We start from the raw sequence: 22,915 nt of genomic DNA, 5'->3' as shown, positions 1-22,915 counted from the left end.
AACTTCCCCAGGCTAGTTATATTACTGACTTCTTTTTAAGAGCAATGCAGTCCAGCCCTTGTTAGCAAGAAACATGTTGAACATAAACTTCTAAAAAATGCTCATAGTTACAGGCTAACACCACCTTAACAGAGTGAGGCAGAGAGTGAAAGAAGAATCTTACCTCTCCTTTGATCAAGTCACGATGTCTCTGGCAATAAACTTTCTTATCATCCAGAAAGACACAGTTCTTGACTCGTGAGCACATGAAATGATAGTTACTGGTACAGGAAGTGAGGCAGCAGCCTACTGTGGCACCTGACTTCTGGCAGAACTCACACCTCTGCAAGAGCAAAAAGAAAAAACCAAAAAATTAATCTCTTCTAAAACCATTGCTGTTATCAGCTGGAGTTTTTTTGCACAGACAGAATTTCAGAGTGATGCTTGATCTCATGCTTCATTGCTGCTCCATTTCACTACAGTAACTCACGCACAGAAGCGAGAGACCTGGAGGAGGAGGTGAAAGGAAGAAGAATCCCTCACATGGAACAACTTTTCATTTGTGGACTGGTTCTTCCAGGCCTTTCCCAGACTTTCCTGCCTGTGCTTCATATCCAATCCTCACATTTGCAAGCTTCACTTAGTCTCCACAATATTTCTGAACTGAGCAAGGATAAAATAACTTTCCAAATAGCTTTAGTCAGTTCTACTATATATAGTGTTAAAAAATACTGCAAGGAAAGGAGAGAGAAGAACAAATGCACACAAGGCATCTTTTAGCTGGGCTCCCGCCTTGTGATGCTAAATCAGCATTAAGTTTAGTGAACTGTTCTTTGCTTGTACCCACCAGCTGCTTTCCCCGGATCACAGCCATGTGCACATTTTTCAGAGAACCATCATCATCTTCAAACACTTCTGCTGACCACAAAGCACAGTTCACATGTGTCCATTCGTTTTGGCCAATATAGAGAAGACGTCCAGCATCCTAAAAAACAGAAGGAAATGTTCTTTTCAGATGTTCTAGAGAACACAACAATGCACAAAACCCATCCAGCCTATCCACAGTGCCAAATCCACAGCACTGCTTAAGTGGGCTCCTACAGAAAGGGCAATGGGGCAGATACTCACATTAGCACTGTCATCACCGTATTTCAGGCACAATGCACACTGCCTGTTGTCTTCCACATCTGGAGGTGGGTTCAGTTCAGGACTATCCTCTCTGCTTCTGTCAGAGCCTTAGAGTTAAAAGAGAGAACAGTATTTATTCTTGAAATTCAGGGTGGCAAAAAATCATCTGGAGAGACTGTCAGTAAGTGAACATAGTAGAAGACTTTTCAATAGTCAGCTTGGAAAGCAAAGCACATGCCTCTGCACAACCTTCATTCTGGGGAAAAGAGGTGGGTGCAAAAGCATTCTTGGGTCCAAGCTTGGCTCAGAAACATCACATATGTTACTGCCTCTGAATGATTTCAGGTCACAGAGGCCTCAAAGACAGCTGCATTTTCTGTGTTTGGGATTGGCAATCCTGACATTGGCTCTCTTACCAGAGATGGGAGGTGTAGGAGGATGTAGGGGAGTTGGTGAATCTGGCTCTCCAGGCCCTTTGAGTTTTGGAGCTGGAATGATTTTCTTCATCAGAGGGGGCTGTTCAGTGCGGTTGTTCTCTTCACGCTCCTGCCATTGAGCGTAATTATGGTCGAGTGACGGGGGCAGCACCGCATTCGGCAACATACCGCTGCTGAGATGAAGCAAGGAGTCAGTGTCACACATGGCTGCACCACAGGTCCTTATACCCTGCCTACCAGGGTCTGCCTGACATCCACCCCCCAAGCAACAACTCCATTAATTACCTACAGCCCTAACATGTTCCCCACCAGTCACATTTTAAGCTTTGTGATGTGGCTGTCCGCTTCTTTAAAGGGTAAGCCCCAAATGGGGGTGTGAGAAGAAGGAGAAGGAAAGAAGGTGAGGACTGACAAGCCACAGTACACCTAGTTCTAATTAAGAATTTTGGTTACTCTGCTTAAAACAAGGAAGCGTGTGCAAAACATGGGAATGGGATTACTGTGTAACTTCTTAGGGGAAAAAACCCCAGAAATTCCAACCCTGCAAACAGGCTCTTTCAATACGTTTTGCTCAGCCAGCTGGCAAACGGCGGGGTGTCGCAGCTGGATACAGAACAATTACTTACTTGCTTGTTACTTTATTTGGCTCCCAGAATCTGGACTTTTTTACACTGAACCATGGAAAAACACGCTCCATTTGCTAAAGGAAAACAACACCCCATTAGAAAAGTTAGACAACATACCAAAAATTTCAAAGGCGTTCAGCTGTCTGAACGTACAGCGTGTACTGTAAATGCACAACTAGTAACATTTCATTAACATTAACAACTCTGACAATGTACTATTTTATTCCTGGAAAGACCCAAGCAGGGCTAAATGTGGTGGCCCTTTGGACTCCAACATCAATAAGCAGTGGTAGGATACCAAGCAGGTTTCAAAGTAACTGTAGGCCAGCTCACCCGAATAAAGAAGGACTTGACCATGCTGTTTGCTTTCTTAATCTCTGGCTGCCCACCATCAGCATTAATGGCTGCTTGAATTATCTTCACGACGTCATCACTAAAATCCAACTGTAAGAAATCCACAAAGCTTCACATTAACACAATTGTCTTTTGCACAGCTGTACCACCCACTAATTTTTTAGGGCATCAAGTGAACATTCAGATTCAGTAAAATTGAACTAGAGCATCAGCTTAAAAGCAGAACGGGAATTTGGCTGTGAAGAAGCAAGCAGCCCTCTAGATTTGCAAACTGGCTGGCAGAGCTGCTACACCCACAACCATTCACTTCAGCTGATTGCTGACTGGTCTTAAATCTGCAAGACTAACTATCCCAGAAGGATTTGGTCAAAATCTGGCACCACAACATTTGCCAAGCACTTTGCAATATACAGGGTTCCTCAAGATTATGAATTCTCTAGGAAAAAAGAGAAAAAGGCTGCTCTGTGCAAAGAGAACTGATTTGCACACTAGCCTTTTCTGTAAATGACCTCTGAAGAGATCAACCCTCCACCCATGAATCCTTAGTTTCCAGGTAACCAACTGCAGCAGGGCTATTTGGCCAGACCTTCAGTCAGAATTTGCATGGTCAGGATGACCTGAACATTTATGTATATAAATGTCTGACTAAAAGCAAATGGGGTCTAACCAAGTACCACTGCTGGCTATAGAGAGCCCCACAAAAGTGTCAATTACTTGTGTCTGGACCAATATTAACCAGCACCAGCCAGAACTATTTTCAGCAGCATGATAACCTGCTTCCCTCTTCCTAAAGAAAAGGCTTAAGCTGCTCAGTTATGAAGACCATATGGAATAAAGCATTTCACAGTGTCTATTAACAGAGTGGAACATGACAACTTGACATACCACAGAAGTGTAACTTCCTTGATCCATTTTTCTTTTCACTCCTTCCAGATCGAGAGGTTGCTGTTCCTCCTGTTTACTGACTTCTGTTAGGACAGGAGGATCGGGACCCTCAGGAGAGCTTCTGGATGGGATACTCTCTTCTGTCTCAGGATTTAAATCAGGCGGTTTTGCTGCCTGTGAACATCAGCAACGAGACAGAGGGATGTTAACTACTGAAATGCAGCTGCTGCATTTGCTCCTGAAGATACACTCCCAAGCTCATTTACTGGTCCAAGGATTCTCGATAATGTGAAGCAAAGGAGACCCAAGCTCTGAATTTCTGTCAAAATGTAGGAGAAACAAAGGAGAGCTCTTAACCAGCTTTCTGCTGAGACCTCTAAGGTGCACAGCAGGACAGAGCCATCAGGCATAAGGATCACACTCATTGCTCAGAAGTTTTATTTCTGAGTGCATATTTCAAGACAAAGATCCCGTTCTTCTGTCCGAAGACCACCTTCATAATGACAGAGCTAAATCCTCCCATTCCTTGAAGAACTTCACCCTATTTTTCTTTCAGCTTCACAAGCTGTATCACAGATACCCATTTCCCTGCATCCAAAGAATCAACAAAAGAAAGAAAAAATATAAATAAATCACAGCGCATGTTGTTCCAAGTGCGATGAAGACACTTCTGCAGTATGAGGCAACACCTCTACAACTCAACTGAATGCTATGTACACTCAAAGCCAGAGAAACACCAACAGGGCACAGGCTCCAGCTTACCTGTCGATACCGCAGTAAGTGGCTGGTAGTTCTGGAATTCAACAGGGCTGTTAAAACCTGCTTCAAGGAAATCTGCAGCTCCTTTTCCAGTGCCAGACGCCATTCTGCAGGGTGCTGCTCTGTACAGTTAATGCAGGTGTATGCAACGCTCTCGGGCAAGTTGGAGAGTATCTCATACATTTCATCTGGAGACAAAAGAAGACAAGGTAACCATCTGAACTACTTTACTGAAGGATACAGGGAAAAATCCCTGCCCTGCACTTACTGCCTAAGTGACACTTTTTATTTAACAAAAGCCCCTTGTACCTTGTGCAGCTAATTGAGGGACACAGCCTTTGAGGAAAGTCCTGTGCTTTCATGATGTCATTAGTATTAGCACTGGTTTATCTGTTGCCACTCTACAGGCATTTTTCAGGTAGGTCACAAGTGAGCATGTTAAAGTAACACTCAAGTAGAAAGGTCCAAGACTTGATTGCTTTGGTCTAATCACCATCCCATGCTCTTAAGTGGATGAAGGATTTCCTTACCAGAAAGGTTTTCACATTTGGAGTGGACCCAGCGGTCACATTTCCCACACTGCATCATCTTGCTCTCATAGTCGTCATCATCATAACATTTGTCACAGAGAGGACAAAAATTTCCTGCAAACAAAAGGGGATCTTATTGGAAGTTTGGATGCCAAACACACCTTTAAAGGTTGTGTGGTTACTTACTGGTGTGCTAAGAAAGCAGCTACAAACACCCCCCCAGGTAAACTGCCAGCACAGTCCCCTCTACTGTTACAAGGCTACAAAAAATACCTTTGGAAGACCACCAACTACTTTAGAATTCCATGGCTGGACAGACATTTTATGGGCGTGGCGAGACTAACAAAATACTACATGCAAGAGCAAAATGAAAGGACAAAGAAGACACATAGGCAGGAAATTATATGGAACATTCAAGACTTTCTCTCCTAAGATTCTTCCTCAGAATGCCCTCTGAGGTTCAAAGGCATCATGTACAGCAAATAACAAAAGGAGTAACTACTTTAGAATATAAACTTTGCTTTTAAATTGCTTCTAAGTCAGAAGTATCTTAAAATGTCTTTTCCTCAACTGCTATTTGAAACCCTGGTCCAACAGGTGTGCAACAATTCCTTCATATGGCAGAGTGTTTACATGCTGAAAGCCCCAAACTCTGACAATAAAGCAGTGGTGACTTTGGTGAGCCACTGCACAACCTGAGATCCTGGCTTTAACATTTAACTGTTATGTGCACTTTCAGGCTCAACCACAACCAGCCTGCACTGCTGCCTGGACTGTGCCAAGCTCAGGTGCCACGCTAACCTTCTGCCCACTCACACTGGCTGATTCAAACCCAAGCAGCTAAAGAAGCTCCTGATGTAAAGAATAACAACTTTACATACCTTTAGCAAAGAGTTTGGCACAATCATGACACAGGGAGAAGTCATGAGACCACTGTGCATCCCACCCTTTGCCGGGTGTTGTTGAACCACAGCTCTTGCAGCGAACACATTTGGTACATATCTGGAAAAATAATTAATGAAAGAAATTCATGTGCTTTCAACACATTTCATAATTTTTATTATTTCATGAGTGCAGAGATGTTACCCAACAGAACAAGTTTTAAATGCTGAAACTTTCACTGAAAAGTACCAAGCTCACTTCCTTCAAGGTAAGATGGTGATAATGCAACAAGAAAAAACACTTAACCAAATCACAGTATCATTTTTTGTCCTTCATATTTATACTGAAGAGAATATCACATAAAACACATGTAGCTGTGGCATTTCTTCTCATCTAAAATATAGAGTCCTATTTCAATATTTTTTAAACTCTGTACATTGTAGAATGAAACATGTAGACAAAGTCTTAGTAACAAATACACCACAGGCACTTGTTTAGAACAAAAGCTTGAAAGACACAAATTAGCAAACTAATCCAAATTGTCTCTTAATACCAGTACCAATGGGTTTGTTAACAAAGTAAACACTTCTATTTTAAAGACCTTCTTCCATGTTATGGGACTACAACCAAAACACTTACTATGATCTTATGACCTACTGTAACTGAAAAAAAGAGGTAGTATCTTTAAAAATTTTGCTTTTTCAGAACATCTTATCAAACAGCCATCTCACTATCTATTTCCAAATGTATTGTCTGACACAATAGGCACCTTGCCTTGATGAGATGAGGAACTGCATCAGAGCATATCACCTGCAGAGCTCTGCTCCATGGCATTACTGTCAGTCAACAAATTAATTACCCAAAAAAAGAAATTAATATCCCTCACCCAAACTTTCTTTTTCTTGGTGGGTTTTGTTGGGTAGTTGGGGCCCAGGCACTCGGGGTGATAGCTGTTTCGGCACTTGTTACACTCCAGCAATTGCTACAGGAATAAGGGAGAAAAGCATTGGTACTGACACCCTGCAAAAAGATACAAAATTCTGGACTTCTTTATTTTTTTACTGGATCCCCCATTCAGGTTATGAGAAAGAAGCTGCAATGGAGCAACTCAAGAGGCCTCCTCCCCAGCACACAGAGTCTCTGCTCCTGGCACATGCTTGCTGGCCAGCCTCTGAAGCCAGAGGCACCCTGGGAGCAGTGGGGGTGCTGCTGGGTCTCCCGGTGGTTGTGGGGTACCTTGGTGGCCTGGTGCTGTCTCCCACAGACGTGGCAGAACTTGCAGCGACGGCAGCACCAGTTCTCCAGCTGGTCTTCCTGGGGTCGCTCACTCTCCTCCAGGCAGAACTTGTGGAAGGGCTCACAGCAGACCTGGCAATATACAAACTGCAAGGGGGGAGAGGCAGGTTTTAGCAAAGCAGAAACTGCTCCAAGTTCCCAAACCAGCCCCCTTGTGCTCTGAACTATTTTGAATTCTGCTTTACAACTGACAGAACAAGATTTTAGGAGGGAAACTCTGTATTTCAGGTAACCCAAATACCTACTGGACACCTCACAGCCACCAGGATTCTGGTACATGTTATCTAAGTGCTTTGAGCATTGATAAAGGCCTATAGGGCTCTTCAGGATCTCCCTCCCTCACTTCCTCCCTGTATTACAAGCCAACTGCACCACAAGACACACTTGGTGCATGAAGTAGAGACATGCAAAGCGTCTCTCCCTCTGTTAGCCCACCTTGCCATTACAAAGAAGAAACTCTTCTAGTTTCTCTATATCCTGTACAAGGATGGTCGTATGAGAACAACAATCACCCTCAGAGCACACACACTGCAGGTTCACAGGGGATGTGGGAATCGTTTGTCCCCTGGGGGGCCCTGACTGAGAAGGGGATGGCTCCATGCCCCACAGGGCCTGTGGACCTCAAGTGCACTGATGTCCACATCCAGAACTTAACCCCCTTTTCCCCTGTCCACTCATCAGAACTCAGGCCCTCCTAGAGCAATAGCACCCAGGTCAGCTGGTCTGAAGATGCTGAGAAGGCACCTATCTAAACCTGGAAAAGCATTTAAGACATCTCAATCCAGCTCTTGAGGCAGCGCCAGAACCTTTCCAGTCATGTAACAGTCTGCAGCTCTTGGCAGGTACAGACACACTTGGAAAAATCAAGGCTGCCTAAAAAGTCTTTAGCACCACTGGGCAGTCTTTCTTATTTCAGGTTAAAAGAGAGCAAAGCTCCTGCTTTACATCAGATGTGAGTTCCAAAATTTAGAGACACAGGTGCTTTCAAAGTTCCTCACAACACACCTCCAAAAAAGTACCGTTGAAGTTTCCAAACTGATTTTAAATACATTGCACTTTAGCATCTTGGGACAAATTCTAGCAAGGACAGATTTACAGGTATTATTTTAATTTCTTCTGGATTAAGGTGAATATAATTTTTATTTATTTGTTTTTGTAACAATACAGTGCTGTAATTAAGTCATCAACAGCAGAACACAATGCTTTACCTCCACATGTCCACTGCTGGCACAGAGAAAACACACCACCCTGGGAGTAATAGGTACCGAGGTGACGATGCCTAACCCACCCATCTCCCAAACATTCTCCACTTCACAGTCCTCCTGAAAGTACAAAAGGACACATCACCATGCAGAACAAGGCAATACAACATCAGTACAAAATGCTCACGCCACTGCTCAGTTCTGGGCCTGTGATTAAGACGCCTCAAACTGAAATAATTTCAACATCTACCTCAGTCTACTTTACAGTGTATTCTGGGAGTCACACCTCGGCGCTGTTCCTGCCGAGAGCACTCAATGGCATGCTAGAGCCTTCCTTCTAGGGAAAGCAAATCTAAGGAACAGGACAAGGCTTTTCACAATGGCACAAGTATTACTAGAAGTGAAATTTCAGAAGAATTATACTTTATTAAAGCTCCATAGTTGTATAAAACACTTATGAGATCTCACTATGATCTCCAGTATCAACATTTATAGATGGACTGAAAAATTATTAGGAAAATATTTTATTATTATTTCAACACTGTTATTCAAAAATGTACATGATTTATCATTAAAACCCCAGATATACCCCAAACGTTGTGAATTACAAGTTACTAACATTTTCCCCAAATCTTGTTGGCTCAAGTTGTGGTAAGGTTTTAAAGTTCCATCTTAATGGAATAATTCTTCATAAACCTCAAATTCTTGCTCATCCTCACACATTGACAGTTAAGGTTTTAAAGCTTTAAGTGTCTCTTCATCCAGTACTCTAATTATAAGAAAAAAAAGGCATAACAAGCTTTTAAAAATCAACCAAGTGACTTGTCATGAGGCTCCTGTTTTGCAGCTTCCTCTGAAAGGTACCAGACACACAAACTCAGCAGTTACTGCCAGCACTTTCAGGGGACTCTAGTTCCAGTGTTTAGAGCCAGGGGACATTCAAATACTTAAAACATTTTGTCCTCTACCTTGAAATCCACCCGGATTCTGTGGACTCCATCTGTAGGTGGCTTTTGCTTGGAACTGCTGCCGTTAGTCAGAGTGCTGAGCAAGTTCAGTGTGCTGCTCTCTGGCTTGCTTAGAGGAGGGGGCTTTTCCTGGTCAAGCAAAGGAGCCTGCATTAATCCCAACTCTGGATGTTAGAACTCAACCAGCAGTTCCATCCAATACCATAAGTAATTCACAGACAAACCCCCAAAACAGCACAAAATTAATGAGTGTTACAAAGCTGCAGGGAAGTGACCATTCTACAAACCATTTCCTAAGAGCATTCCATATGCAATTACAGTCCTAATTCCATGTACTCTACCAATGTTCTTTCATCAGAGCATGGGCTGGTGTTTGGATGCAGTGGGGCAACTCTAGGTATAAACAGGCTCTATTCGCTTCTCCCTCAGGTTTACATAATGTCACTCTGAAAATTAAGCCTTCTGATAATGTTTTCATCGTTTTAGTTACTTTCCCATGAAAGTCCTGTAAGCATAAGTTGTTTATCACATTCCTCCTAAGAAACGTCTTTTGATGGACATTTCTCATGACCAGTGTGCTTGGGAAGGTGATTAACTTAATTATCCAATCCCTGGTCATTGTCGAGAATCTATAAATGCTGGAGTCAGAGAATAAAGTCACGGGGTTTTTGTTCTGACACTGAGAGTGGTCATGTGAATCATTTCGTGTCCTCTAGTGACAACATAAGACAATTTCTTTTTTCCATGACTGAGCTATTTCTGACAAAGGTAGCTGCATTTTTTATGGAAAAGCTAGCCTCCACCCTCCAACACACAAATCTTAGATACCAAAGTAACATCTGAACAGAATCTTAGGCATAGGCCACAGTTTTTGCTACCCACATACTGCCACAAGGGAAAACCTAACATTGTTAAGAACTATATAAAAAAAAAAACTGCAGAGGCTTAAGCAATATGGTTCTACTTCCTAGACAGAAGTTCCAGGTGCTTGAAATTTTACTGACTATATAAAAAACAGTATTCACCTTTTCTTTTGGTTTCTGTTTCACAGGGAAAGTTGGACGGGGAGCAATTTTTTTCTGTTTGCTTTGTTCTGTGCCTAGGAAGGGGGGGAAAAATTATGAGTATTTCAAGAAACTAACAGCCACCTGTAGAGAAGAAAAGGGAAAAATATCAGCTGGGTAATGTGCGATGAGGTTTAGACTAGAACTTTTCCACCCTCTTCTGTGGCTGCGCCTCCCCAGCTATGAGCAGTTTCTTTGAAGCAACACTAGAAGAAGAGTTTGCTCTGCTCACAATCTGGAGCATTGTGGGTGCAAAGCCACAGAAATCCCAGAGCTGCCTGGCTGGTGACTGTTCACACTGCTCTGCACTAAACACAATAGTGGACTACACTTCTGTAGTAAAAGATTACATCCTTCTGGTTTCACATTCAGAATGGGAAGCTGACAGACCTAACAATACTGCAAATACACTTCAAGACTGCCACAAAACTGTATGACTCAAGAGTCCCAACCAGGATAGCCGTCTTTCACCCTGCCCTAACATACACTGTGGCTCAATAAAAAGGAAGCCAGCTCTAATCAAAATTTCCAAAGTAATCTGATGAGATTTCAACGCACCATAAAGCATTCATCAGATTTAAAATGCATCAGCTTTTAGCAATATTGTTACTTAACATGACTCAAACATATTGAGGATAAATAGTCCCATTTACCTATTTCTGGCTGGGGAGTCTGCTTTTTCTTGGGCTCAGAAGTGCTAAGTTTAGGTGCTTCTTTTTTCAAAGGTCCTGAGCTTGATGGCTGAGAAGGAGGGAGTTGGACTGGCTGGGAAATCTGCTTGCCAGTCTTTCTGGTACCAGATGCAGGGACCTGTTTGGGCTCTGACACAGGAACGGAGGAATTCCCATCCTCATGCTTTTCCTCAACAGGCTTACGGGCAGGCTCATTGCTCTTCTTCCCAGAATTGTCTTCTCTTGGTACAACAGCCTGAGGAGTTTGTTTCTGTCCAGAGTCCAACTGGTTTTTTCCAGAATGGCTTTCTTTCTTCTCATTTGTCTTGGATTTCTTCTCTTTCTTTTTTGCAGCTAAGGAAAAAAAGCACAGATAAAGCAACACAAACAAAACGGTGTGACTTACAATTATTTGCTGCTCTTTTGAAACAAGGATACAGACACTTGGATTCAGAACTTTGTCATTCTGTCATACAAAAGAAAAAACTGTACTCAGAAAATAAATTTGGCTTGTACTTTAATCCATGTTCTCTCACACCTTGGGCCCCTATTTGCAACAGCAAGAAGCAACACCCTCCTGCAGTAACACAGATTCAGAGCTGAGAGCAGACTTTGTGAGGAAGGAAAAGGAAGGAAACAAGCCAGTCCTGTCAGCACTAGTGCAGTTCTGAGAGACACTGGCATGTCCAATGTCGGTCAGTACTCACATCTCTCCTGCCCCTTGCACCTGCCACCAACAGTGCAGGTAGGTTGGCTCCCAGCAGAATAACCTTTATAAGCTTAGTGTAGCTAAAACAACAGCACACAGAGTGAAACCTATGAAAAGAAAACTTCTCTCTTGTCCAATACTCAAGGCAAGTCTTTTAGCCTACCTTTAGCTTGCTTCTGGAGATAAGCTTTTGAAGGCATCCACTGTAGATTCTGACATTTCCTCATTCTAAAAAAAAAAAGAGAATATGTCATGAAATCAGAACAAAGATGCAGACATTAAGAGGGCAGTCTGTAAATACTCAGCCTCAAAAACTGAAAATAACATTATTAATACACACACTACTTTTGTTCAGACAAAACCAAGTACTCTTGGAGTGGGACTGGATTAGGGGACCAAGCCTTTTGCTAACTTTATTCAACTTTATTCCCAATTTGTCTTATGCCTGGTATATAATGTTTTCTGTAGACTGGGCCAGGCTTTGTTTCTGCCTCCATTCTTGTAGCAGGGCTCATGGCTCTGGCTCATGCTCATGGCTCAAAGCCTGGGCAAAGCTGCTGAGTGTAGAACTCCTTCCAGTCTGCAGAGTGTTCTCACACAGCAATTCTCACAGCAAGGCTTTTTAAGTAGCTCTTATACCACAACAATCTACTGGTGCCACTTTAGCTGCTGCCTTTTCAGACAGTTTATCTAGTCTGGTAAAATAATGCAGCAATTTAAAAAAGAAAAAGGTTCAGTCTAAGTGATATGTATGAAAAATGACAGAAGAAATCATGGAAGAGTGGTATTTCCTAATGATATCCAGAGACACCTTTGATATACGAAGTGTATATAAACTAAATAAACACCAGCTTGAAAACATAAGCTCTTCACAAACGCAATTTGGGAGAATAAGAGATAAATATTTATGTGCATATTGCCTTCCTTGCAAAATCCTGTACTGCCTAACAAAAGCCACAGGACTTACACTGAAGAATCCTCAATACTCTGCCACTTCCATCAAACTGAGGAGAATAAACTAGAAGTGAACTCCAGAGAAAGAGCTTATAACTACTGCACCTTGAATTGTGGTCCTGACTCTCAAACTGTTTACAGTCCCTTCCTTTGATCAAGCCTCAGCCCAGGTCAAGCTCAGTACAAGCCCATGACACCGGGTAAATCTGCTATTCCTGGCCCAGAGTGTGGGTACACTTATCCCACTCAGAGCAGGGATTAGCTCAACAGCTTCTCAGACACACTTACTTGCAGCACTGCTTCTTTATATTGCGCCCACCAAACTTGGGTTTGTCTAGACAGTTAGTGCAGACACCACAGTCCTCTGGAACCTGGCAGCCCGAACACTGCCCGCAGCGCCTGGAGCGCCGGCCCTTCTTCACCGGAGGTTCTTGCTGTGCCTTGTTTCTGGTGACCGGCTTAACAGGCTTGATAGGTGGAGCAAGAGGTTCAGCCTCTTCTGAGCCAGCTATCGATGACTTATCTACCAAAAGAACATTCCTAATGTGAATTTTCTGATGTTAAAAAAGTTTCAGGAGTGTCTAATTTAGCTCATGAAGCCTAAGTTCATGTGCAGAGCCACACAAATGTATGTGATTGCGTGGATGCATGTGTGTACACATGTATATGCACACATGTCCCTGGGCAGAACACAGGTTTGGTGCAGAACACACATATTTAACACCATTCCTAATAGCTTAAAGGATTAACCCTGTTTGAGTGTCACTGTAACAGAGAGCCCAGAGCTCTTTAACATACTTTCCCTTGTTAATCACTTGAAGTCCTCATTTTAAGCAGTCAACAGAAGCTGACTTTGTATGGACCCATGAATGAAAACTAGAAATCCTAACTCACCATCATTCCCCATGGAAGACAGTATCTTCTCCCGCTCTTCCCACGGTAAGGCACTCAGAGTGGGCATGTCATCAGGAAACACTGCTCGCTTGCGGCCCAGCGCGACAGCTGCTCTCCTGCAAACATGTTTTATTCGTGGTCCTCGGACTGACGTTTCTGATGAATCACTCTCTTGCCCCTACATTTCAGAACATGAGAGCAGATAGTATTCCTAAGAAAGTTACCAAAATGAGGCTGAGAAACATGTAATAGAGATTTCTAAGCTTGCAGTTTGTAAGAATCGGGATAAAAACAGACTCTGCCTGCTAAGCCTCAGTTACCCAAGAAAGGATGGGGAAGAGGGAAAAGAGGAAAGTGGTAGGAAGCAGCTCCCCAGATGAGATGCAAAATTCCAATGGATCTTCCTCCCTCCTATAAGTGAGAGATCACTGCATAAAGTTAAAAACTAGAAAGATCAAGAAACAACTTTCCTTCAGAAGACAAGTTTACACTCCAGGTAGGCCCCCAAGAAACCTCAAGGTCAAGACAGACACTACATTTTGCTGGAACCACACTTTTCAGAGCAAGTACTACTCTAGATAACCGCTTTGCTTAGATTTATTCAGAGAAACCCAATAAGCAGCTATGCTGTACTGGTCTCCAAAATGCATGCAGCTCCCCTCTGAGCTGACTATACAGCAGCTCCCTCTTCCCCTCAGCTTCTGCCCAGGGCTTCTTGTTTTTGGGTCGTTTGCCATCTGTTGCACTAACAGCTGCTTAGCTTGACACATTAATTCTTCACACTTAGTATACAAAAGCTACTCATGACTTTCAGGACAAGTTCAAAGTAAGATGCATTCTAGCAAAAAACCCAACTTGGAAAAAGGAATACCTGTGCTTTTGGCTGATCTGCTTGTTTGAGGGACTTGCTCTTCTCAATCTTGTACAGCTGAGCTTTTGCCTTTTTCAGAAGACTGGCTACCCTCTTGTCAGTCATTGGCAGTTTGTCTGCTTGAGCCAACATAGAACTGATGGAGGAAGCAGAATGTTTAACAGTGCTTGATGAAGGAGCAGAAAGACGCAGAGCTTTTTCCTTCTCCAATGACGGGACAGTAGGGCTGAGTTCCAGGTCTGATTTGTCCAGCCCCCCTCTACCTTTCTTGGATGTTTTGGTTTTGACAGTCGTATCTACCAGAGCAGCAGTGGAAACATCTGCTGTGGGATCTACTGCTGTAGACTTCTTCCGCCCTGCAGTTTTTTTGGCAGACGATGATGCTGCAGTGTCTTCGCTGACTTTTTCTTTGGGCATTTTACCTACAGGAAACAAAGCAGTGCTACTTTGTATTTCTGACCCTTTTCTCCTTTTCTCTTTCCTTGACTCTCGTTTGTTCTCCTTTTCTCTCTCTCTGTCTTTCTCTCTGCCCTTGTCCTTCTCCAGGCCTTTGTCAGCATCTTTATCTTTGGAGAGTTCTTCTGCTGCTCTGTCCTTGTTTTTGCCTTTCTCTGTCTGGGGACTCGATGTGAACCACGGGAAGAGAGGAGTAGGGCTACCAGACGAGAAAGGTTCTGCTGGAGCACTCGTCTGCTTCCTTGGTCTCTGGCTTCTTTCTGCTGATTCCCCAGACTGTGATAGGGAATGGGAGGGAAAAGTGAAAGTTGAATTTAAGGCACTAGTGGCAAGAGAACTAACTGAAATACTAGTTAATGAGGAAGAGACAGAAGACTGTGGGGTGAGAGCTGTCAGGTCAGAGGTACTAAGCCTTCCGCTTCTCGTCCTCATGGAGTGCGAAGGAGATCTGGGTTCTGATCGGATGGGGCTGAATGCTTTCCTCTTCCGTCTCCGAGAGGACGTGCTGGTGGCAGAGGTCCCTGTAGTGGCGCGACCAACTGAAGAGGGCAAAGTTACAGACTCGAAGATCCGGGAGTGGGCCTCGCTTGGTGTGAATCGTGGCGCTCGCAGCAGAGGACTCCTCTTGTGCATATCAAACCTGGCTCCAGAGTGAAGTGAAAAGAGACGCGTGGGTGCTGTCGCACCTGGTGTTGAGAAGCCAGATGCAAAGCCAACGTCCTCTGGTGTTAGTGGCGGGGGTCTGAAGTTATCAAATATCGGTTTGCGAATAAGACCCTCTTTGGCATACTTTGCTGATGAGAAGTACTGTGGCTCTGACCTAGAATGTTTCAGGGAGGTCCACCTAAATGTTGGCTCTCGCAGAATTGATTTTCGTTTCTCTTGCATTGGTGCAGCAGAAGCAGGAAGAAAGGGTGAGGCTAAGGGTATGGTTGGAGGCATAAGCCAAGGGGTATGGTCTGAGATGCTTGAAGCAGGCTGCAGCGGTGGGGGGGGAGTGAGCAAAGGGGGAGGAGGAGAGGAGGAAGACTGCTGCTGTGGCACACTTGGTAAGGCTGACAGCTTTTTTGCAGTCCTCTGGCCAAAACTTCTTTCTGTTATCGAAAACCTTCTATTTCTCCTATCACCGTTATCATTTTCAGGGGACTGAGAAACAGGCAGGGGAGTGTGAACTTCTGGAGTATTGCTTCGCTCCTCAGAAAGCATCTGCATCTCCTCAGAAGCCTGGGAGTCTGTAGACGTATCCACGCTGGGGCTGCTGGACCGTGAGGAATCTGAAGACATCTGAGAGGAATGCTGAGAAGCAGCACTGGACTTTTCACTGGAGCCACAAGATGTAGTGCTGAACCTGCTGTTTGGTGTGGATTCTAGTCTGGATATTTTAATAGGAGGATCATAGTCTTCATCCTCAATAAACCGTTTGGGTGTTTTGATAATCCGTGAAGAGATTGCACTCACAACTGGCATGATGAACTGCCGAATATTTTTGAGCTGGGTTCTCCCCTTCCTGCCCTGCAGTTTGGCTGCTTCTTTCTCAATCTTTTTTTGTGCTCCCTTTTTAGCCCTCTGCAAGAGTTGCTTAGCAATTGCAGCATCCGTCCTTTTGGTGGAAGGTATAATCCTAACAGGTTTAATCCTGCGTGGACTCTGTCTGACAGCAGCCTTATCTTCCTTCGTGAGAGGTGGTGTGCCATCCTTTTCTTTGCGAATCCTCTGGGGCTTCTCCAGCTGTGAGTTTATGACTAAAGTTGAGGAAGTCTTTAAACGTTCAGAGGACGGTGGCCTGCCTCTCCTGCGCACAATCTGAACACTCTTCCTCCCAATCTGAAGTTTTGCCCCAGGCTTAAATTTAGATTTCAGCGGGGAAAGCTTACTAGTTCTTAATTTCTTGATTTTAGTTGCTTGCTGAAATGTAGTGGATGGTGATCTTTTGATTTTTTTCAGACTCTCTTTTTCTTCTTTGCTGCCCTTCTGAATGTCCGATGTGTCCTTGTCCTGTGACAATTTGAACTTCACACTTGTAAGTGTTGGAGGTCTTCCTCGTCTTTTTTCCCCACTCTTTGATTCCTTCTTCTTTACTTTCTCCATGGATGTGGTTTCAGACTTGCTTGAAGGGGAACACACTGATGACGAGTCCGACAGTACAGTTGAACTTCGGTCAGAACTGCTCCGGGGCCTCCCGCGAGGTTTCCGTGGACTAGATTTAACTGAGAGGGAAGTAGAGAATGCAGGGAACATATTAAATTTCTCCAAGTATGGAATAACCCTAACCCAGATCACACAAGTATTTACTCAGTATCAGTCATGCTGCCCATACATTGCCAAAACATTTCAGATAATCAACAAATAAAAACAGTTTTATCACTGCATGTAGAGAGTATCTTCCCAACACACCTCTTTTCCCACATAAAACATCACATAGATAACCTGTTTAAAAATGCAAGCTAGTCTTTTCCCAACAATTACATATGCAATTGCACAAGCCCAGTACCAGCTTCATGCTGGGAGGGAGCAATAATTCTCAAAGGCACATGCCACCTTTTGAACACTTTCTGGTGGGGTTTTTTTAAGCAGATCACTGCTAAAGGAGAGGTCAAGAGAGCAAGAACAACCTACATGAGGCCGATACAAGACAATTTACTAAAAACTGGTTTTAGCTTTGAAGCACAGTTAAAACTCTGCACAGAGTCGGAGCCATCAAGCACAATACTTGATTACCCATCTTGACCAATGCATTTCACTGCACCCTCACCAAGCCCAGCTATTTCAGTTCTGGGTCTTCCCTTGCACCACCACAGTTTGCTGTTGAAGCCAAGCTGAGCAGATGATTATGATGGAAGAGTAGAGTGTTCTGGTATTTATTGACAACACAGGCAGTAAGGAGTCTACTGAAAGATACTGAAATAGTCAAACCAGTTTCAGACCCTTACACTTTAAATAGCTGCCTCTGACATGAGGTTTCAAATACTGGTTTCATCAGTAAAACGTCTTTATTCAAAGTTTCCCTGTTCCTTTATAGATCAGACATAGAGAATCCAGAACTAACTGCACTGAATCTAAAGGCTGGTGTGGCTTCTATGGTGGATGAGATTTGGTGGAACAAACAGGAGAGGCACAGCAAAACCATCACAAAAGAAAACAGAAAGTCAACACCCAATCCTGTAACTTGAACTTACCTGTGGGGGACCTGGTGGGACTTCGTACTTTGACTTCTTCATCTGAACCAAAACCTAAAAACTGTTCATCCTGCAATGAGAAGAGGTTGGAAGTTTGAGGACATGGACATTAATGTTGAAATGAACTCCCCTGTGATTGAAGCACAAAAGGATTCTAGAGGATTTTCTTTCCCCAAAAAAGATACTGGCATTTGTTCTTCTAACAAAGAATTGCTAAAAAGGAAATACAACTTTTATATACTCATACACAGCAACTACAGTTTACAGCTATGGAACAATCAAAAAGAGTTACAGGAAAACAAAGGACAAATATATATGGAAACAAACCCTTAATGCACAAAATCTGCTGCTCATATCAAACAACAAAGCTTTCCTCCTGTAAGCTATTATTCAAACCACCCTAAAGACACACTCCAGCAAAACAAGTGTTTCTCTGTATGTAATTCTACTATAAATGTAGCCCAACTTCCGGCAAACTTATGTAAATCCTCCCTTTTTAATTCCCTTCAGACTTGCTCTTAAGGAGAGATGAAAACTTGACCTCTGCTGTGAAACTCTTCCCCCTGAAAGAGGCATGAGGTTAAAAGCTTGCTGTCCACATTGAGGCAGGTCAGGAGTCTGCAGGTGTAAATCAAATTCATCTGGCACCCAAATGTGTGGTGACATGTTATTGTTTATGTCATTCCATCTTTAATAATCCATTTTCACCTCAAGTATTTAGTTGGCCAGTTTTAACTTCCCTCTGAACTTTGGAAAAAGAGATGCATTTGTTGTTTTTCCTTTCAAAGCACTGTGAAGTGTGACCGCTAAGTTTTAAGGAAGGGCAGGCACTGCAAGAACAGTATCCTGCAAGTGAAAAGGGACAAAACTGTGAAAGAAGAAGGTGAGCTGCACAAAGAAGTAACACCATTTATTTGTGTTTTGCCTCTTCCTTTTTACATGGAATTCCTACTTCATCTACTTACAGGGAAGATCAGAAAGAGCATCTCGGCTAGTGACATCATAGTCTGATAGATGAAAAGGAGCAACACTTCAGACCAAAGTATTTCTCAAAACTTTCTGCCTGGTTTGTGTCTGATGAGCCCCATCTAACAGTTGAGTAAACAAACACAGTATGCTCTGACCAGGCTGACATCCAGGTTCTCAATGCAGATAATGCTCTGGCCAGTTAAATATAACACGTACCACCTTGGGCTGCAATTAATTGCTGTAAGCCATCACCAGCACATACACCTGCTGGAGCAGGGGATGGCCCTGCCACTCCTCACATCCCTGCTGCCTATCTGCTCCTCGCACTTGCAGCAGAGATGACAAGAAAACCAGAAAAAGTAATGATAAAGCAACATAAAAGAAATAAAATGATGCCAGAACACACTGCTTCTGCCTGAGATACCTTTCATCACACAGAACCCCTGAAGGCTGTTCCCAGAAAGGGAGAAGCTACTGCTTCTGAACTTCAGTCCTGCTGCACTGCAACCGGAGCAAGAGCAGCTGCGGGATCGCCCAGCTGCCCGCTCCTCGGATCAAGGACCTGCCTGCGCTCCAGAGCACGTGGGCTACAGCAGGATGTAAACATCGCCGTGCGGTGCAGCACTGCCTCGGTGGGCGTGGGCAGGGAAAGGGTGCCCAGCCCCAACAGAGGGAGAAGCTGTCAGCGGAAACAGATGTGGGCTGAAACCCAGAGAAGGCACAGAGAAATAAGGGGTACCTAAGAACAGTCAGGTTTAGAAACACTAAGGGATCAGCTGCTCACCCTGTGTGATTTCCTGACTTGCACTGGCCTCCAAGCTCCTGTGGCTGCTACAGATATTTTCTTCATTTTGTTATTCTGGGTCCTAAAGTCATTTTTATTTTATCTCTGGCTGCTAAATCAGTACTTGCCATATTTTTGACAATCACCTGTCAATCCACGATTAGAACTTGCATTGTTTTCAAACTGAGCTCTGTTATCTTACTTCTCCAATGGAGAATTATACGTTAATATGTATATATATAATATATGTATATGTAATATTTATAATTAATATAATTAATATTAATTATACATTAATAATGGCTTTGGCCCAATACCCTGGGAATGATCATTTTTTCTACTTCTTACCAAGCAGTCACCAGAACTGTCTACAGCAAAGAGGCTCCTTCCACAAAACAATCACTTTTGCTTCATTTACAACCACAAGTAGTATGACCAATATGTCACTTGTGTGACATACATATTGTGCATCATACATATTGTTTGTGTGTTCAGTGACATTCCTGAGTGTATTGGTGACCTCAGAATGGTCACTATCACTACCTGAGAAGGCAGCCCTGTGACCTATCAGAGAAGATCAAGAAAACCACTAAGTATCACTCAGCATTTGCCAGGCTAAACCATTCAGTTGACCATCACATGCCAAAATGCAGCTTTGAGGCAAACTAGGCAGGAACAGCCTCCCTCTAGTTTTTCAGAAATGTCATGACATTTGGATGGAGAGTGATTAAAAACCATGAAGATTTTTAACATGACCTAATTTACCTGAAAAAGATTAATGCAATGCAAAGAAGGCCACTCAAGACTATAAACTAAAAGGTGAGGGAGGGCTTGCCTCATGCCAGACATGAAGACTAACGAAGCAGGCATGGGACGATCTCTCTGTGGGCAGCAGAGCTTCCACGTACATTTCCCATTCAAACGTTACACTGTCCCAACTGGGTTCAACCTCAGAGTTGTGTGCAGATGAAGAATGGCTTTTCCTGAAGTAACCCAGCTACTGAAGAACAGAGAAGTTGCAAGTAAATGTCTATCGCAATGCTCTTGAGCAGTATTACTTTTCAAACAATTTCCAGTTAAAGATCTCAGAGGAAAATCCACTTTCACAGGAGAAACTAACCTGCAGGCACTAACTGATCTCTGTCTGAGCAATAACAGGATTAAACCATGCCACTATGGATGCGTTCAGTTGCATGGGGCTCTCAACAGCAATAAACCAGCATTGCAGCTGCTCCAATCAGCACCTGAAAAACTTTATTTTACAGTAGAGTCACCTGCCCAGTGCTGTACTTCCCACTCCCCATCTTGGGGTTGGCCCCAGTTAGCACCTCACTTTCTTGGAAAGGGATAAGCTATTTTTAGAAGCTCATTCAAATGCCTGCTTAGTGACTGAAGCACAACATCTACCAGACTCCTCTGCTTTCAGCAGAGTAAACACCCTTGGAGGTTGGCAGGTAGTAACCCTGAGACAAACGCTGGGTGTTGGGAGCAGAGCAGAGTCCACTGGGAGTTCAGGGAGATGCTTCCCAAGCCATTACTTGTGATGCAACTTCATTAACAAACAGCTGAGCACTTGGGGTGATCATTATGCACCAACTCAGATGAGGGGACATGTGTCCATTGTATAATTCAACAAAAACTTTGACCAGGAGCGACACACAGACTTTACCAGGGCTTCACCTTGGAGCAGCACTGACCTACAGAGCATGTCTTGAGATCATAGAACAGTTCCTGGCCTGGTCACCTCCACATGACAACCCCCAAACTACACCACTGCAGCTGTACCCTCAGGCATCACTCATGGCAATACAATGGTGATTAGGGCTGCAGCTTCCAGAGTCCAGTTTTTTTTAGAATTAGAAAGAATATATTACTCTTTATGGGGCAGAGGCTCAGCGTGGGTCTGTTACAGCTGTGTTACTGGGCATACAGATCTGCTTTGCCAGAGTCCTGGTTCCAACCTGGATGAGAAATTCTGATTTATGCTTTCCAATCTCAATACAGAGGAATGCTTATTAGAACACCTGAAATACTCTCATTCTGGCCACAACAAGCCTTCAATAATATCACTTCCAAGAAAGATGGTCAGTCAAACCACTACCTAGAAATATACAGTTTGCAGATGGTGAGAGAAAAGCTCTAGAGTTGCTGTATGGATGCATGAAAAAAATCTTTGGTGATGGTAAACTCATCTTTCATTCCTAAATATATACTCTTAAAGAAACAGTACTAAAGTCAAACTATGCTCTGCAGCTCAGCTTGGGGGGAACAGCTAACCCCACTCTGGGAATTTTGTGGCATCCCTGAGAAGTGATGAGCCACTGACTTGAGGAGTTACCTGCTTCCTCCAACACAGTGCTATGAAACCTTTAGTTCAGCACTCGGGTGCCAATACATAAGCACATGGCAAAGCACTCTTGAAATGACATCTTAGAAAAAAAAAACAGAAGAAAAGAAACAAAGCAACTTGCCTCCCCCCACATGAAAAACCTCCTGGGTTATCAACTCTGTGGTCAGCTTGGTTAGCCAGATCTGTCACTTCTATCCCTGAACTACCACTGGTGAGATATTAACTGCTTCCTAGAGTACTCCATGAATTCCATCAAGCCATGTCTGCTGCAAACAACAACAAAGACAAGCATCCCAAAGTGCAGCCCCTGAGAAGGTGGTGTTAATGAGAGCAGTGCGACTCACACCCTAAAGTCTGCACAGGTGAGGGTAGTAGTGTCCCCACGCTCAGCTCTGTGCATGCAAACACAGCCCCATTTCTCCAGGACAGAGGCCCACGGGAGCTGCCACTCTACAGGCAAGAAATTCCTCCAGCTCAGCCATGAGAGAAGAGCTCCACTTCATGGCATCCGATAGAAAATGCCAAAACCAGGCCAGAAAGACACAAGAAAACTGCATTTTCATGTGTGTTTTAATACACTTTGCTACGGCCAGTGACGGGAAAGGAAAACAACTGCTCTTTCTAGATAGAAAATAAAAAGATACGTTCACCCAGCCTACAGCTGACAACCTGCCTGGAGAAGAGGAGACAGAACTGGCCCTTCAAAAATCAATAAGGCCCTCCTGGTACAAAACGCCTGGGGAATTCTCCTGCCGGTGTAAGGATGCCGTTAAGGAGCGATGCAAAACAACTGGGGGAAAAGAACGCTGCAGCTCGTAGTAACACACCCCCATCATGTCTTCCCTGTTCTGTCAATAGGTGGGTTGTTGTCGCACTCCCACTCCGGCTGCCTTAGAAAGGCTTAAAAAAAAATAAAAATGAAGAGAAGAAGAAGAGCAACTAAAAAAAAAGGGTAAAAAAAGAAAAAAGGA

At 43.6% G+C, this 22,915-nt stretch overlaps 1 protein-coding gene across 1 annotated transcript in view; it reads right to left on the bottom strand.

Annotated features, from left to right (window-relative positions):
• The window catches only part of KMT2A (lysine methyltransferase 2A), a 39,214-nt gene that overhangs the window by 15,309 nt on the left and 990 nt on the right, over positions 1 to 22,915 (bottom strand). Inside the window, exons 2-22 of the mRNA XM_086861277.1 lie at positions 17,842 to 17,911; positions 14,210 to 16,872; positions 13,339 to 13,516; positions 12,733 to 12,967; positions 11,654 to 11,718; positions 10,764 to 11,135; positions 10,072 to 10,145; positions 9,047 to 9,175; positions 8,085 to 8,198; positions 6,817 to 6,963; positions 6,467 to 6,562; positions 5,580 to 5,700; positions 4,699 to 4,812; positions 4,172 to 4,356; positions 3,410 to 3,583; positions 2,504 to 2,614; positions 2,171 to 2,244; positions 1,524 to 1,717; positions 1,108 to 1,214; positions 827 to 964; positions 164 to 322 (exon numbers count right to left, since the gene is read on the bottom strand). Coding sequence (XP_086717403.1) covers positions 164 to 322; positions 827 to 964; positions 1,108 to 1,214; positions 1,524 to 1,717; positions 2,171 to 2,244; positions 2,504 to 2,614; positions 3,410 to 3,583; positions 4,172 to 4,356; positions 4,699 to 4,812; positions 5,580 to 5,700; positions 6,467 to 6,562; positions 6,817 to 6,963; positions 8,085 to 8,198; positions 9,047 to 9,175; positions 10,072 to 10,145; positions 10,764 to 11,135; positions 11,654 to 11,718; positions 12,733 to 12,967; positions 13,339 to 13,516; positions 14,210 to 16,872; positions 17,842 to 17,911 — 5,520 coding nt within the window. The remainder of the gene's footprint in view (positions 1 to 163; positions 323 to 826; positions 965 to 1,107; positions 1,215 to 1,523; positions 1,718 to 2,170; positions 2,245 to 2,503; positions 2,615 to 3,409; positions 3,584 to 4,171; positions 4,357 to 4,698; positions 4,813 to 5,579; positions 5,701 to 6,466; positions 6,563 to 6,816; positions 6,964 to 8,084; positions 8,199 to 9,046; positions 9,176 to 10,071; positions 10,146 to 10,763; positions 11,136 to 11,653; positions 11,719 to 12,732; positions 12,968 to 13,338; positions 13,517 to 14,209; positions 16,873 to 17,841; positions 17,912 to 22,915) is intronic.

The sequence above is a fragment of the Cyanistes caeruleus genome, chromosome 23 (assembly GCF_971803275.1).
Source record: "Cyanistes caeruleus chromosome 23, bCyaCae1.hap1.1, whole genome shotgun sequence".
Lineage (NCBI taxonomy): Eukaryota > Metazoa > Chordata > Aves > Passeriformes > Paridae > Cyanistes > Cyanistes caeruleus.
Note: the sequence above shows the minus strand (reverse complement) of the source record. Positions and strands in the feature narration are given on the sequence as shown.